At 34.7% G+C, this 12,791-nt stretch overlaps 1 protein-coding gene across 1 annotated transcript; it reads right to left on the bottom strand.

Annotated features, from left to right (window-relative positions):
• Positions 1-3,658: 3,658 nt before the first annotated feature.
• LOC102669592 (uncharacterized) lies at positions 3,659-4,431 on the bottom strand. The gene is made up of 2 exons (XM_006574140.1): positions 4,243-4,431; positions 3,659-4,129 (listed from the first exon to the last, which is right to left on the bottom strand). The coding sequence occupies exons 1-2, from the start codon at positions 4,429-4,431 to the stop codon at positions 3,659-3,661; spliced, it is 660 nt and encodes a 219-aa protein (XP_006574203.1).
• Positions 4,432-12,791: the final 8,360 nt, after the last annotated feature.

Raw genomic sequence — 12,791 nt, 5'->3', positions numbered from 1 at the left:
CGCTATTTTTAAATTTATGCAATCAGTTGTCTACGGTTGAGTTAATATTGTTTCTGCATGTACAACAGGTTTATCTAAAAGACCGTTGTTCTTTACCGCCTGTAGCATTGTTATGGTCTAGTAATTGTCATCCTCAAGCAAAGCAGTGGCCAACTCCATATATTAATAGAATGCAACATTACAAAAGTTTCATGATGTTCAAAAGAGACTATGTTGACATAAATGAAGATTGAACATATACCTTTTAATCTCACATTAGAGTTATCTGTCTTTGTATACTTATTGAATTAAGTTTGAACACATTAATTTTTAACACATAGAATTAGTCCCTTAATTATATTTTAAGATTTAACTTGGTTTCTTAATTTTTTTTACTGTATGCATGTATGATAAATCGTTGTCTGAGTTGACAACACATTGTGAAATGCATGCGTATTAACATAAAGCGTGACAGGATATTGTAAGACTTGACAACACATTCTTATGCAAGATAAAGCATGACACGATATTGTTGTAGTTGACAACACAAATAGAAATCATTTACACGCATCTCTATGTTAAAAAAAATGAAGCAATGATAGTGAAAATCATCTATATATATGACACACCCGAACACTGTAAAAAAATCACACATTCTCTCCCAACCTAATTATTAGAACAAAGTATGACATTCTTGGGAGAAACAAGCAGTCAGACAATTGTGAACTCGACATTAGGTTTTATTTTTCCAAATGGATCGATTGTTCACAACGACAGTGGTGTTTATTTTCAAACTTCCACTCTAGTACCCATTTGAGTACCTAACGCTTGTGATTTTCAAACGTTAAAAACCAAAATACACAATATCCTTCAACTATCCGACAAACAATATTTTGATGAAATTTACTACCGACAGCCATTCACAGATACAGGTAACCAATTTCACTTTCAATGTATGCAACTGAAAAATGATGATGATGTTAAGACAATGTTAATGTGTAATCATCAATTTCCGTATGTTGGTCCGATTGAGTTATTATGCACCATTGGTAGAACACCAAATGGTATATTAAACTTACTTGAAGCGACTATGACCCCTATTCATGATGCCCTGCTATATTACAATGGGAGGTGGAATATGTCAAACAAACATGAGTTTTTTGGTTACTCGTTCACAGGAAAAAATCCCAAAAAGTTTGACATTCCTTCCGGATGTACCGTGGATGAACTGAAAGATTTGATCAAGCAAGTTGCACCTCATGGGATTCCCCCTTATGGTATTCATGAAACACAAACGGTAAGACGATTGTTTTTTCAACAACCAAGCCACCATGAGTATTCAGATAAAACTATCAAATTTGAAATTATTAAACTGAAAACCAATGATGACGTGCTAAAGGTCTTAGTGCAGTCTAACTACTGGAAACAATTTGGGTCAATAGAAATTTTAGTTGTTTTTAGTAAACATGTAATGAAAATGGAAGACGACGTGTCCTTGTTGCAAAATTAGCATTACTTAGTTGTAGTATTTCATGCAAATTTTATTTCTTTCCACTATGTTGAAGTTAATGTAATGCTTGAATACGTGTCCACTATGTTGAAGTTAATGTTTGAATTTGTGTTCATTACTTAGTTGTAGTATTTCAAGAAAATTTTATTAGAATTTATAAATTTAATTTCATTTAATAACAAAAAATATAAAATACAAGGGATTTATTTAGTGAGAAAAATAAATAATGATAGTTAATCTTATCATGAAGGATAAAGATTAAAACACAATATTATGTGAATTTTTTAAAAAAATTATATAATTTTTTAAGTGATCATATGACATTAAACTTTGATAATATTTTTATCATAATTTTGACCATTTGTATATAGTTGTATAATCCATATTTATTCCTCTCACTCTCTTAAGAATAACTAGTCATCTCACTAGTTACCATAAACTTAATTTAGAAATAAAAATAAATAAAAAAGAGTAATTTGAGATAATTAAGATATTTATCTATTTACTAACTGCATATGCAATGAGTGAATGCAAATCCAAAGAAAGAAAATAAAATGTTTAAAAAGACTAATTTAAATATGGTACTCTCTAAATTGTGTATTTTCATTAATAGTATTATAATATATTATGGAATTAGATATAACTAAGTTTAGAGAAACTGAGAAACAATTACAGGTAAGTAAGAGAATAAGAAAAAATTGGTTAAATTGGTAAGTAAGAGAATAAGAAAAATTAAATTTCAAAATTAGTGAGATCCATATTGTCTTATTTCAAAATAGTTTTTAGTTGTTTGCTTCAATTTGGAATCGCATTCATACTATTTCGATGAATTTGGAATGAATTTGGAATCAAGTAATTTAAAATTAAGATTTTAACATTAACACTAATATTATAAACCAAAATAACTTAAAATATACAAAATGTTTTCAAATACAAGAAAAGTATATACATTGTCCAAATATGATGATATAAAATGTGTAAAGAAACTATGGTTAATCCATGCGCTGCCTACGTCGAGACCTCACATACACATTGTCGTCTTATGTGACACCCCTAGCAATCCTGATGCATTCTTTCATGACCTCGTGTGTCTCTGTGCCTGCTGTGACTATCCTAAGGTTGAGTAGACGCTCTAACCTTTCAGCGATCGCATGGCAAGCATCCCATTAAATAGAAAACAAAAAAATTAGACAAATTAGTATTAAAATAATTGACGTAAATGACATTTGATACAACTAAGCAAATAGTAACACTTACCACTACATGTCTAGGCTGGTCCACATCAGAACGGGCATGTGTCGGTGCTGCTAGTGGCTTGAGGACCTAAGGGATATGTGGCTCCACGAATGAGGCATCATGCGTCGCAAGTGGATGTCGTGGCAGATCTTATTGTTGTGCCGCAGTCATGCATGGATGAGAAATGACGAAGAACCAGTCCATGTACTCGGGCACACACTGACCTGGCACAAGACATATCTCACCTGTTGGTGCAAGATGGTCTAAGTAGTGCATCCACCTGTCGTCTATTTCTTCAAATGAAACCCATGAATCAGCATCCTCTACAGGAATACTCTGGACGTATCCAAACTGGCGCATGACCCTCTCTGGTTGGTGTCTGACGGCAACGGGCCCCCAACGTAGCTGATCGGAAAAGCATGAAATCAAATCAAACTCCTGAACGGGTCGATGCTCCCCATAAGGCATCCATCTGACATTAGGAATCCTAAGTCAATCTAGACGTTGCTTGTACGTCGTTGTAGATATGAACTTCAAAGTCGCCTTCGTAGCAATCCAGTGACATGCACGTGGTGACACCTTATCATAGTTTGGATCAGCCACACACTCCGCAACTAAATGAAAGTGCTCATATATATCCAACACTACAAAGATTGCATGAAAAGCATACAAATTTCAAATGAACATCTTAAATATCCTATTTAAAACATTGTTGTACTTAACTTATGAAAAGCATATTAATTACCTGTAAGAGAGTGATGTAACCAGCAAGTTGTCGGTTGCTGCTCCTACAAGCATCATTCAAATGATTGTACATATGCACTAGGGCAGCAGCTCCCCATGCACAGCTCCCAGTTTGACATAAGTTACCCAGAGCGTCTAATAAGACACAATGAACATGGGTTGCACTCTTGTTAGCAAAAAACGTGTAACCTAGAAGACGAAGAACATAGGCACGAGTTGTAGTTGTCCAATGTCCAGCCTGACATCTGCTCTGATATATATCTCGTAGCCAAGATAAGCATACGTATGGTCCATGACACTTGTTGTCTCGGCCCTGGCTACCTCTTTGGAGACCTCTAGTAACTCAACTAACATCAACACGGCCTCGTCAACATGCAGAGGCTCGAAGGTATGGAAGGCGCCAACAATGGGAAGATGAAGCAGAGATTCCACATCATCCAGGGTGATGCTAACCTCCCCCACGAGAAGATGGAAACTGCTATTTTCCCTGTGCCACCTCTCCACGAATGCGGATATAAGTCCCCGATCGCCAATGTCTATTGAGCACGCGATCAAAGGACTTAGTCCTGTGACAGCAACTAGGCCCTCAACTTTAGAAGCAGGCCTACCAAATTTTTGCACCTTCCTCCCATGGGAGGATAACTTCAATTCAGGTTGGTCCTGAATTGAAGTATAAAGGAACAAACACTTTATTAACATAATAATTTAAAGGAACACAAATTTCAATAATAACAGATACTTAACAAATAAGTTAACTTGAAAATTATAAATACCTCTTCGTTCCATACACTGATTGCAACATGGTCAGCATACTCTGTAAGCACTGATGGGTCACGCGACCCACCTAGAAATCCCTCAGCATCATGACCAGCGTCAGCACCAAGTGCATGTACGTCTACAACTACCACAGGCTTATCTGCAGCTACCACAGGCTCATCCTCGGCAATAGGGCAGCTTCCCATTGCCTACGTGCCGATGCTATAGGCCTTCACAGCTGAGGAGCATCATCTGAATCATGACGATCCTCTCTCCCCATAGCTCTCCCAATAACCCTACCTAAGGCATGACCTAAGCCTCTAGTCCTAACCATGATCAGCAATGACTGAAAGACAGAGAAATGACTTTACTCAATGAGAAGGGTATATTAGTCAGCAATATTGAAAGCTTACAAACTATTGTTGATTTGAAGCATTAGGAGATAGAGAACCTTGTTGAATCAAGTCTAGTAGAAATAAGGGATCTAATTGTTACGTTGGATGATGTCATTAAAGACGTCCAATTGACGATGGCAGAAAATTTCAAGTCTTTAGCTTATGATTTAGAGTGCTTGAAGTCTCAATGTTTATATTCCACTAAATTGATACAACCATGGCTTGAGAAGATATGGTTTGAGATAGTTTTTAATGATTGTGCTATGTCTATGCTACATCTCTGTCACATGGGTATTTTACTGGAAACGGTAACAAGGATGCATGCAGAAAACGGTTTGCTTTCACACGGCTTGTGTGAATCGAACTCTATCATAAGTGATTTGAAGGAACATAATTATAGGACAAAACAAGAGCTTGATATGTGTAGAATCTTGAAAGGGAAACTGCTGGCTGACATCAAGAACAATTTTGATCATATTAATAAGAAAGAAACATATCAGACCTACAGCTTCAGGAGGAGATGATGTTGCAAAGGTCGAATGAAATGGGATCCCAACTTGCTAAACTGATGATGAAATTCAATATGAGTAATACAGATATTGTGAAATTACTTTTAGATCAAGAGAAACTACAGAAACAGAAAGTAGTGGCCATTGAGTGTGAGGCTGAATTTTTTATGGCAGATTGGTATGTCAAAGACTTTGAATCACTTATCTATGCATCTGAATTGAAAAATATGTCATGTAATATAGCTAATATGGAGGAGCATTTTGCCAAGTACTCTGTATTAATTGAGCAACTGAAGAAAGAAACAATCTTTTCCCAAGTAGAAATTGAGTTAGCAAAACAATTTTGATGGATAAGGAAGTTGAAGTTTCCCTTTTAGAAAAAGAAGTTCAGTAGGGAAAAGTGGAAAGGAAGGACCTTGTAACAGAACTAAACCGGAATGTCTTAAGGATTACAGACATGGGTGAAGTAAACAAGGTCCTTGAACAAAATATTGAGTTTCTAAAGGATGTTACTTGCTCTAATCATGCATTGAAGGGTGAACTTGTTGAAGCTAACAAGGCAAATAAAAAACTTCTGGATAGGATTCTTAATCTAGAAGCTGATTATGATAAAGTAATTAGTGATGTCATTGAGAAGGATGTGGCTTCATAATTTTCTTTCCAACAAGTTTATTTTCTCAAACATCAAAACACAGAGTTAAAGAAAGTAAACTAAATGTTGGAAAATTCATCTTGCAGACTTAAGAATGAGCTGAACCTAAAGGATTCGGAGTTAACCAGAATGCAGAACTTACTGGAGGTTGAGTTATCCAGAAAGGATGATGTAATAAAAGGACTGTTGTATGATCTGAGCTTACTACAGGAATCTGCATCAAACAATAAAGACCAAAAAGATGAAGTTGAAAAAATTGTGGCTACAATGGAGGCATTATAAGTGGAGCTAGCTGTTAAATCAGGTGAACCTACTGATGTTGTTGCAAACTATCAATTGCTTAAAGCTCCGTTGCAGGACAAATCAGACATAATTAGAGCTCTTGAGTTGGATCTCTCAAAAGAACGTGAGGCTCTAACGTTGCAAGTCAGTGAAAATCAAGAACTTAGAACTCATATTAAAGGCGCCTTGACAAGGAGAAAACTGGCTAACAATGGGCTAACAAAAAGAATGGAGATAACAGAGAGCTTAGAAGATGAAATCCTGAAAATGAACAGTGTTTTTAGCCAAATGAATGATGCATTTAAAAATCTAAGTAGTGATCTGGATGATGTCACTAATGAGAGGGATCAGCTTCAGGGTCAAGTAATTTGCCTCAAAAACAGGCTTGAAAAAGCTGAAGCTAATGAAGCAATTGCTCAAGAAGCTCAGAAGGTATTGCTTTTATCTATTAAAAATGTAACATGGTTTCCTTCCATGACATTATTATTGAATAATCCATGACTCAACATGAAGAACTTTGTTATGTAGTATATTCAACATAAGACACAAGGAGTTGAATCTTCAACAGTTCTATACAATTTAGTTAAACTGGGAGAATCAGAATTCTATAGAGAGATTCATGTGCCAAGGGAAGCAAAATATATAGTATAATTATGATTTTGATCAACTTCAATTCAAACCAAAAAGCCTCAAAACCAAACCAAAAAGCCTCAACATGTTCAAAAAATTCAAACATTATACAATATCAAACATTATAGAATACAAACCAAAAAGCCTCAAAACCAAATTTCAAACCAATATCAACTTCATCCAAAAATTAACGCATAATTTGAAACTTATTTCATTACTCAATCATACTCTACTTCAGCCTAAATGCCTCAAAACTAACCCTAAACCATAATAAAAACCATTTTTCATAAATTATAACCTATTTTCCATTTTTTAAAATTAAAATAGACTTTTACGGATCAAGTTGATCTGCAAGAAGCATACGGATCAAGTTGATCTGCAAGAAGCATACGGATCAACTTGATCCGTACGAGTGTTGCGGATCAACTTGGTTCGTACGAGTCTTAAGGATCAACTTGATTCATATGAGGGAACTTCATTCGTAAGACTTTTATGAATCAAGTTGATCCGTAAGACTCATATGGATCAACTTGATCCATAAGACTCGTATGGATCAACTTGATCCGTATTATGCTTATTTCATCCATAAGCCTACATACTATTACGGATCATCTACCTCCTACTTGATCTGTATGCATAACCCTGTCACCTACCTCTAATGTGGATCTACTAAATCCTTATGCGGATCAACTTAAACACATTACAAACCAAAAAAGAAGCAGAAACAAAAACCATGGGGAGAAGAGGCTTAGCTCAACGTCGACGGTGGAGCACAGCCCAATGCACGTCCTCAATGTCGTCAAAGCAAAGCTCCAAAGCATAACGCAGGGATAAACGAGGATGAAGAAGAAGACAACGACACAAGAAGAAGTAGAGCGGCCCAAGAAGAGGTGAAGAAGAAGAGTCACATGAGAGAAGGAAATGGGGAAGCGCTGGGTGCACAGTCGCGTGAGATAAGAAGAAGAGAAATGGGGGGCGCTGCACATTTGTTTTAAAAAATACCCAGGGGTATTTTTGCCCATTAACATAATATGTTGGGTGCACCTAGCATCAGCCAAGATTGGAGAAAGAGACTGGACTTTTCTTAAACAACCCAAAACTAAGCATGTTGTGAACAAACCCAGGTTTCTTCTTTAGTTTCATACCTTTCATTCCAATGTCCAACCAATAGAGATTTTTCTTAAATAAATCTAATGTTAAGACTAGGACGAGTAACACAAATGAGCTTGTGCAGTCCATTCAAATGTCGGTAGTATAGTGGTGGTGGAGAATGTTTAAGGTGAAGACATGCAAGTGGAGGTTGCTTCACAAGGTACAATTATTAGGTGTGTTCCACCCCTTCAAACTAACTCTAATCAATGAATTGTTTAGTTTAGAATTGTAGGGGAACAACGAGCAAAGGTTTCACCAATTTGGTGCATGATTTGAGGTGAAACTATGAGTTTGATGTTGTAGTTTTACTGGAGACTATCCTTGGGCTCAAGCTATTGTTAAAAGAATGAACTTCATGAACTTCAAGCTATTGTAATTTGCGTTGCACAACAGAATCACAATTTTGTTGTGTTACATAAATTACCACACCCTATGATTGAAGCGACAAAAATTCAGCTACATAACACCCCCGTGATTTAGGGTTTTGTGATTTACTACAATTCAAATTTGTTTTATGTTATTATGGATCCTTTTACAATGATTTTTGGTACAATTTGCGTCATGTGAAAGCTACCATTAGACAAACCGACATGAATACTAATAGAATCACCATCATTTTATCCAAAATCAATGCATTGAAGTGACAAAAAATTAACTACAAAACACCTTCGTGATTTAAGGTTGTGATTTACTAGAAATCAGAATTTTTATGATTTTTAGGCTCGTTTTACTTTGATTTTTAGTGCGATTTGTGTGGCATGAATGCAACCATTTGACATACCGACATAAATACTAATGGAATCACCATCATTTAAGAGAAGCAAATTGAGTGCAAAACACCCTCGCAATATCCTTTTTTTTTTACCAGGAAACTTATTTTTTTCCATCTACAAGGCTCAAAAATTGAAAAACTTGTCTTAATGCAACTCCTTAAAGTTTGTCCCCTCTACTGTTTTAATACAACAACCTTTCAAGACATCTAAACAAATATACTTAAAACTTATTCTTAACCTTAAATAGTAAAATTAAAAGAGATAGTCATAACTACAACTGCCAAACTTCCACATTTCCATCTAACATCCTGCCTGAGTATTGATTTCTACATTTGCCTCAAATAACCCCTCGTTGTGATTGCTTCAGTGAGTTTTCTCCCTAAAAGACGACCTTTTAAAGCAAGCAATGTCTACAAAGGAGGAGCCATCAATCTAGAAGGGAGAGGAAGCAAAGAGGTCTATATCAACAGATACATAATTTAATACATTATGTATTTTGTTGGATCAAGTGGCCTCGGAATAATTAAGAAGGGGGGGTTGAATTAATTATTAATGAACCTTTACTAATTAAAAATCTATCCTTCTCAATGTTACTAAAATCAAATAGGCTTTTACTATAGTGTTAAGAAAGTAAAGAACAAAAATAGAAACTTAACCAAAATTAAAAGCGATAATTAAAGTGCACAGCGGAAATTAAAGAGTGTAGGGAAGAAGAAGACAAACACAAGAATTTTATATTGGTTCGGCAACAACCCATGCCTAGATCCAGTCCCCAAGCGACCTGCAGTCCTTGAGATTTCTTTTCAACCTTGTAAAATCCTTTACAAGCAAAGATCCACAAGGGATGTACCCTCCTTTGTTCTCTTTGAACAACCAAGTGGATGTACCCTCCACTTGAACTGATCCATAAGAGATATACCCTCTCTTGTTCTCAATTACAACAACCCAAGTATATGTATCCTCTACTTGTACCACAAAGGATGTACCCTCCAATGTGTTAAGACAAAGTTCTTAGGCGGTTAGTCCTTTGAAACTTTGTGAAAGGGAAACAAAAGATATCTCAGGCGGTTAGTCCTTTGAAATCTTTTGTTTAAGGGAAAGGGAAGAATCAAAAGAATTCTCAGACTGTGTCATTTTGAATTCTTTGACAAGGGAGAAGGGAGAGACAAAAGAATTCAGACGGTTAGTCCTTTGTTCTTTTGGAAAAAGGAGAAGAGAGACACAAAAAGAATTCAGGCGGTTAGTCCTTGGCGAATTCTTTTTGGCAAAGGGAGAAGAGAAAGAAAAGATATAGCGCACTTCTGTTTTCTGTGAAAGAACAAGGTTTGGAAACGAGAAAACTCAAAAAGCTTTTGGCAAAGGAAGAAGAAGAAGAAGAAGTTCAAAAAGATGTTCAAAGAGATTCCAAGGTTGTAAAAGAATATGTGTAAAGTTTTTTTTTTTGAAATGCAAGTCAAGGTCTTGCTTTTATAGACTCTTCATGTCTGGTCAAGAAAACCATTGGAAGAGTTATGACCTTGAGAAAAACTGAAAACCATTGGAAGAGTTACATCTTTTGATTTTTATTCAAAACTTGTCACTGGTAATCGATTACCAAAACCATGTAATCGATTACACAAAGATTTTTATGAAAGGATATGACTCTTTGATGTGCCATTATTTTCTCCTATTTCTTAACCTTTTTTGCACCATTTTAAGTACTGATTAATCTTAATTGTCAAATTAATTAGGCAATTTTATTATTTGGGCCCATTCAGCTAATTTGATGTTTTTAATCTAATTTCAGGAATTAATGAAGCATTGGGCTTGAATCCATAATTGGGCTTGGACTTGAAGAGGATAGACTATTTTATTCTACAAAATTTTATCTTATCTAGACTTTATCTTATCTAGATATTATTTAGATTTGATCTCATCTAGATATTATTTCATCTAGATCTTATCTTATCTTATTTTATCTAGATTTTATTTTATTTTATTTATGGGCTTGGATTTAAAACAGATTTGTAAGCTTTGGGGCTGGAAAACTATATAACAGCACCAAGGTTCTAGTTTAGGCCCTCTCTCCTCTCTTTCTCCTTTTTTTTCGTTTTTGCAATTCCAGTTCTGACTTTTTGTTTTAGCAATAAAATTTCCTTCTTCAATCTATAATTTCGTTCTCTATTGATTAATGGAAGACTAAGTCCCCAGCGTTGTTTTCTCTTGAGGATCAAACACAGTTCTCTTTGAGGTTCTATTATTACTGTTAAATTCTGTTCAGTTTTTCCTCTTCACTAATTACTCTGAATTTGTTGCTATTAATTCATGCATGCTTAGTGCTTGATTAATTTTCTCTGCACTTAATTTACGTTCATGCTTAATGATTGTTTATGAGTAATTGGTGTATGCGTTGCTTAATCACATAACGAATGCCTTATGTTAAATTTCGTTTATAATTTAATTTAGGGTTGGATTAAGTGGTTGAACTGAATAAGGATAAACTCTCGTAACCTAGGATAAGAGACTTGCTTGTGAATCAAGGGGAACCAACGTGTTTTAATTCTGATATTTTCTAATTCACATCTGTTCGCTGTTTAATTTACAAAGCAAACAACCCCCCCCCCCCATTCGTTACTATTTTCCTACTATTTGTTATGAACATTTGGTGTATCATTGCTCGTTGGGAAACGACCTAGGATCACTTCATAGTTACTGCATTTTAATGTTTATTTGATTCGGGTACGACCTCGATCACTCTTCACAATTGATTTTGAATTTCAACGTTCAGATACACTGGTAATCGATTACCAATATCTTGTAATTGATTACACCATTTTGAAATCAATTCGAACATTGCAAATTCAGTTGAAAACTTTTGAAATCAAACTTTGCCACTGGTAATTGATTACAGGAAACTGGTAATCGATTACCAGAGAGTAAAAAATCTGGTAACTTAGAAAATTTTGAGAAAAACTCTTTTGAAAAACAAAATTGTGCTATGTTTGTTTTTTGAAAAATCTTTTCAATACTTCCCTTGTGAAATCTTCTTGATTTCTTCTCTTGAATCTTGAATTCATCTTCTCTTGAATCTTGAAATCAAACTTCTCTTGATTCTTGAAACTAGTTGACTCAATCCTGAAATCATTCTCTTGGGCTTTTTGTCATCATCATTGTTATCATCAAAACTACTTGAATCAACTTGATTCATCATCATGAAGCTTACTTCTACATATTTTAATTGTACAATTAAAGCCATGCTTAACCTAAAATAGTACAATTAAAGACTCGGGTTTTACACTGATAAATTGTAACAAATCCATTATATAGAAGCCCCAAAAATTCATAACATGTGCTCTTTGTAATGAAAAAAATTCAACATTTTGAACTTATTGTGTTTTTCATTTACATTGGTTTCCTATTTATAAACTAGAAAGAGTGAAAAACACTACACAGGAGGCGCCCCTTTGGTGATTTCTTCCTTTTTAAAATATTTTTTATTGTCTTGTAGGGCATGTGGGTTCACACTACAAAGGAGGTGCCGCACTATGATATGTTGCACTACTAACAAGAGGCACAACCCAGAGGTTTGCTTTGTAACATCCCATTTTTTCATAAAATAAATTAAAAATGATTTTATTTAAAAATAAATAGAGTTTTAGGAAAATAATAAAGTTTTTGTAATTAAATAAATAAGAAGAAATAGTTTTATTAATTAAAATAATGGTTTTAAGGTAAATAAAATAAATATATGTTCTTAGGAAATAAAAAGGAGATTTTATTTATTCATTTGCTAGGAAGTTAAATAAAGTTTCTTTTTATAAAATAATAAAATAAAATAAATAATAGGGTGAGAGTACTATAGCTATAAATAGAGACATATTAGGTCAGTTTTACATTTACCATACGTCTTTATGCTCTCTATTCCTCTCAAATTCATTTTCCCTTCCCTTATGCCAAAACCCTCTCTTTTTCCCGCTTACACTCAAACCTGTCCCAGTAAAACTACAATCCTAGACTCGTTAACCGTTGGATCGTTGTGAAATTTGAAAATCAGGTTCAGAACTCATTTTCTAAAATTTCCACGGTTGGGATTTTGGAATCATATATGTGGTGAGAGAAATGTTCCTCGTACATAGCTCTGTTTTTTCCACATACACCCAAACTTGTCTTAGTAAAACTATACTCTCGAACTCG

Source organism: Glycine max, chromosome 1, assembly GCF_000004515.6.
Source record: "Glycine max cultivar Williams 82 chromosome 1, Glycine_max_v4.0, whole genome shotgun sequence".
Taxonomy (NCBI): Eukaryota; Viridiplantae; Streptophyta; class Magnoliopsida; order Fabales; family Fabaceae; genus Glycine; species Glycine max.
The sequence above is the reverse complement of the archived record's forward strand: the minus strand, read 5'-3'. Positions and strand labels throughout refer to the sequence as shown.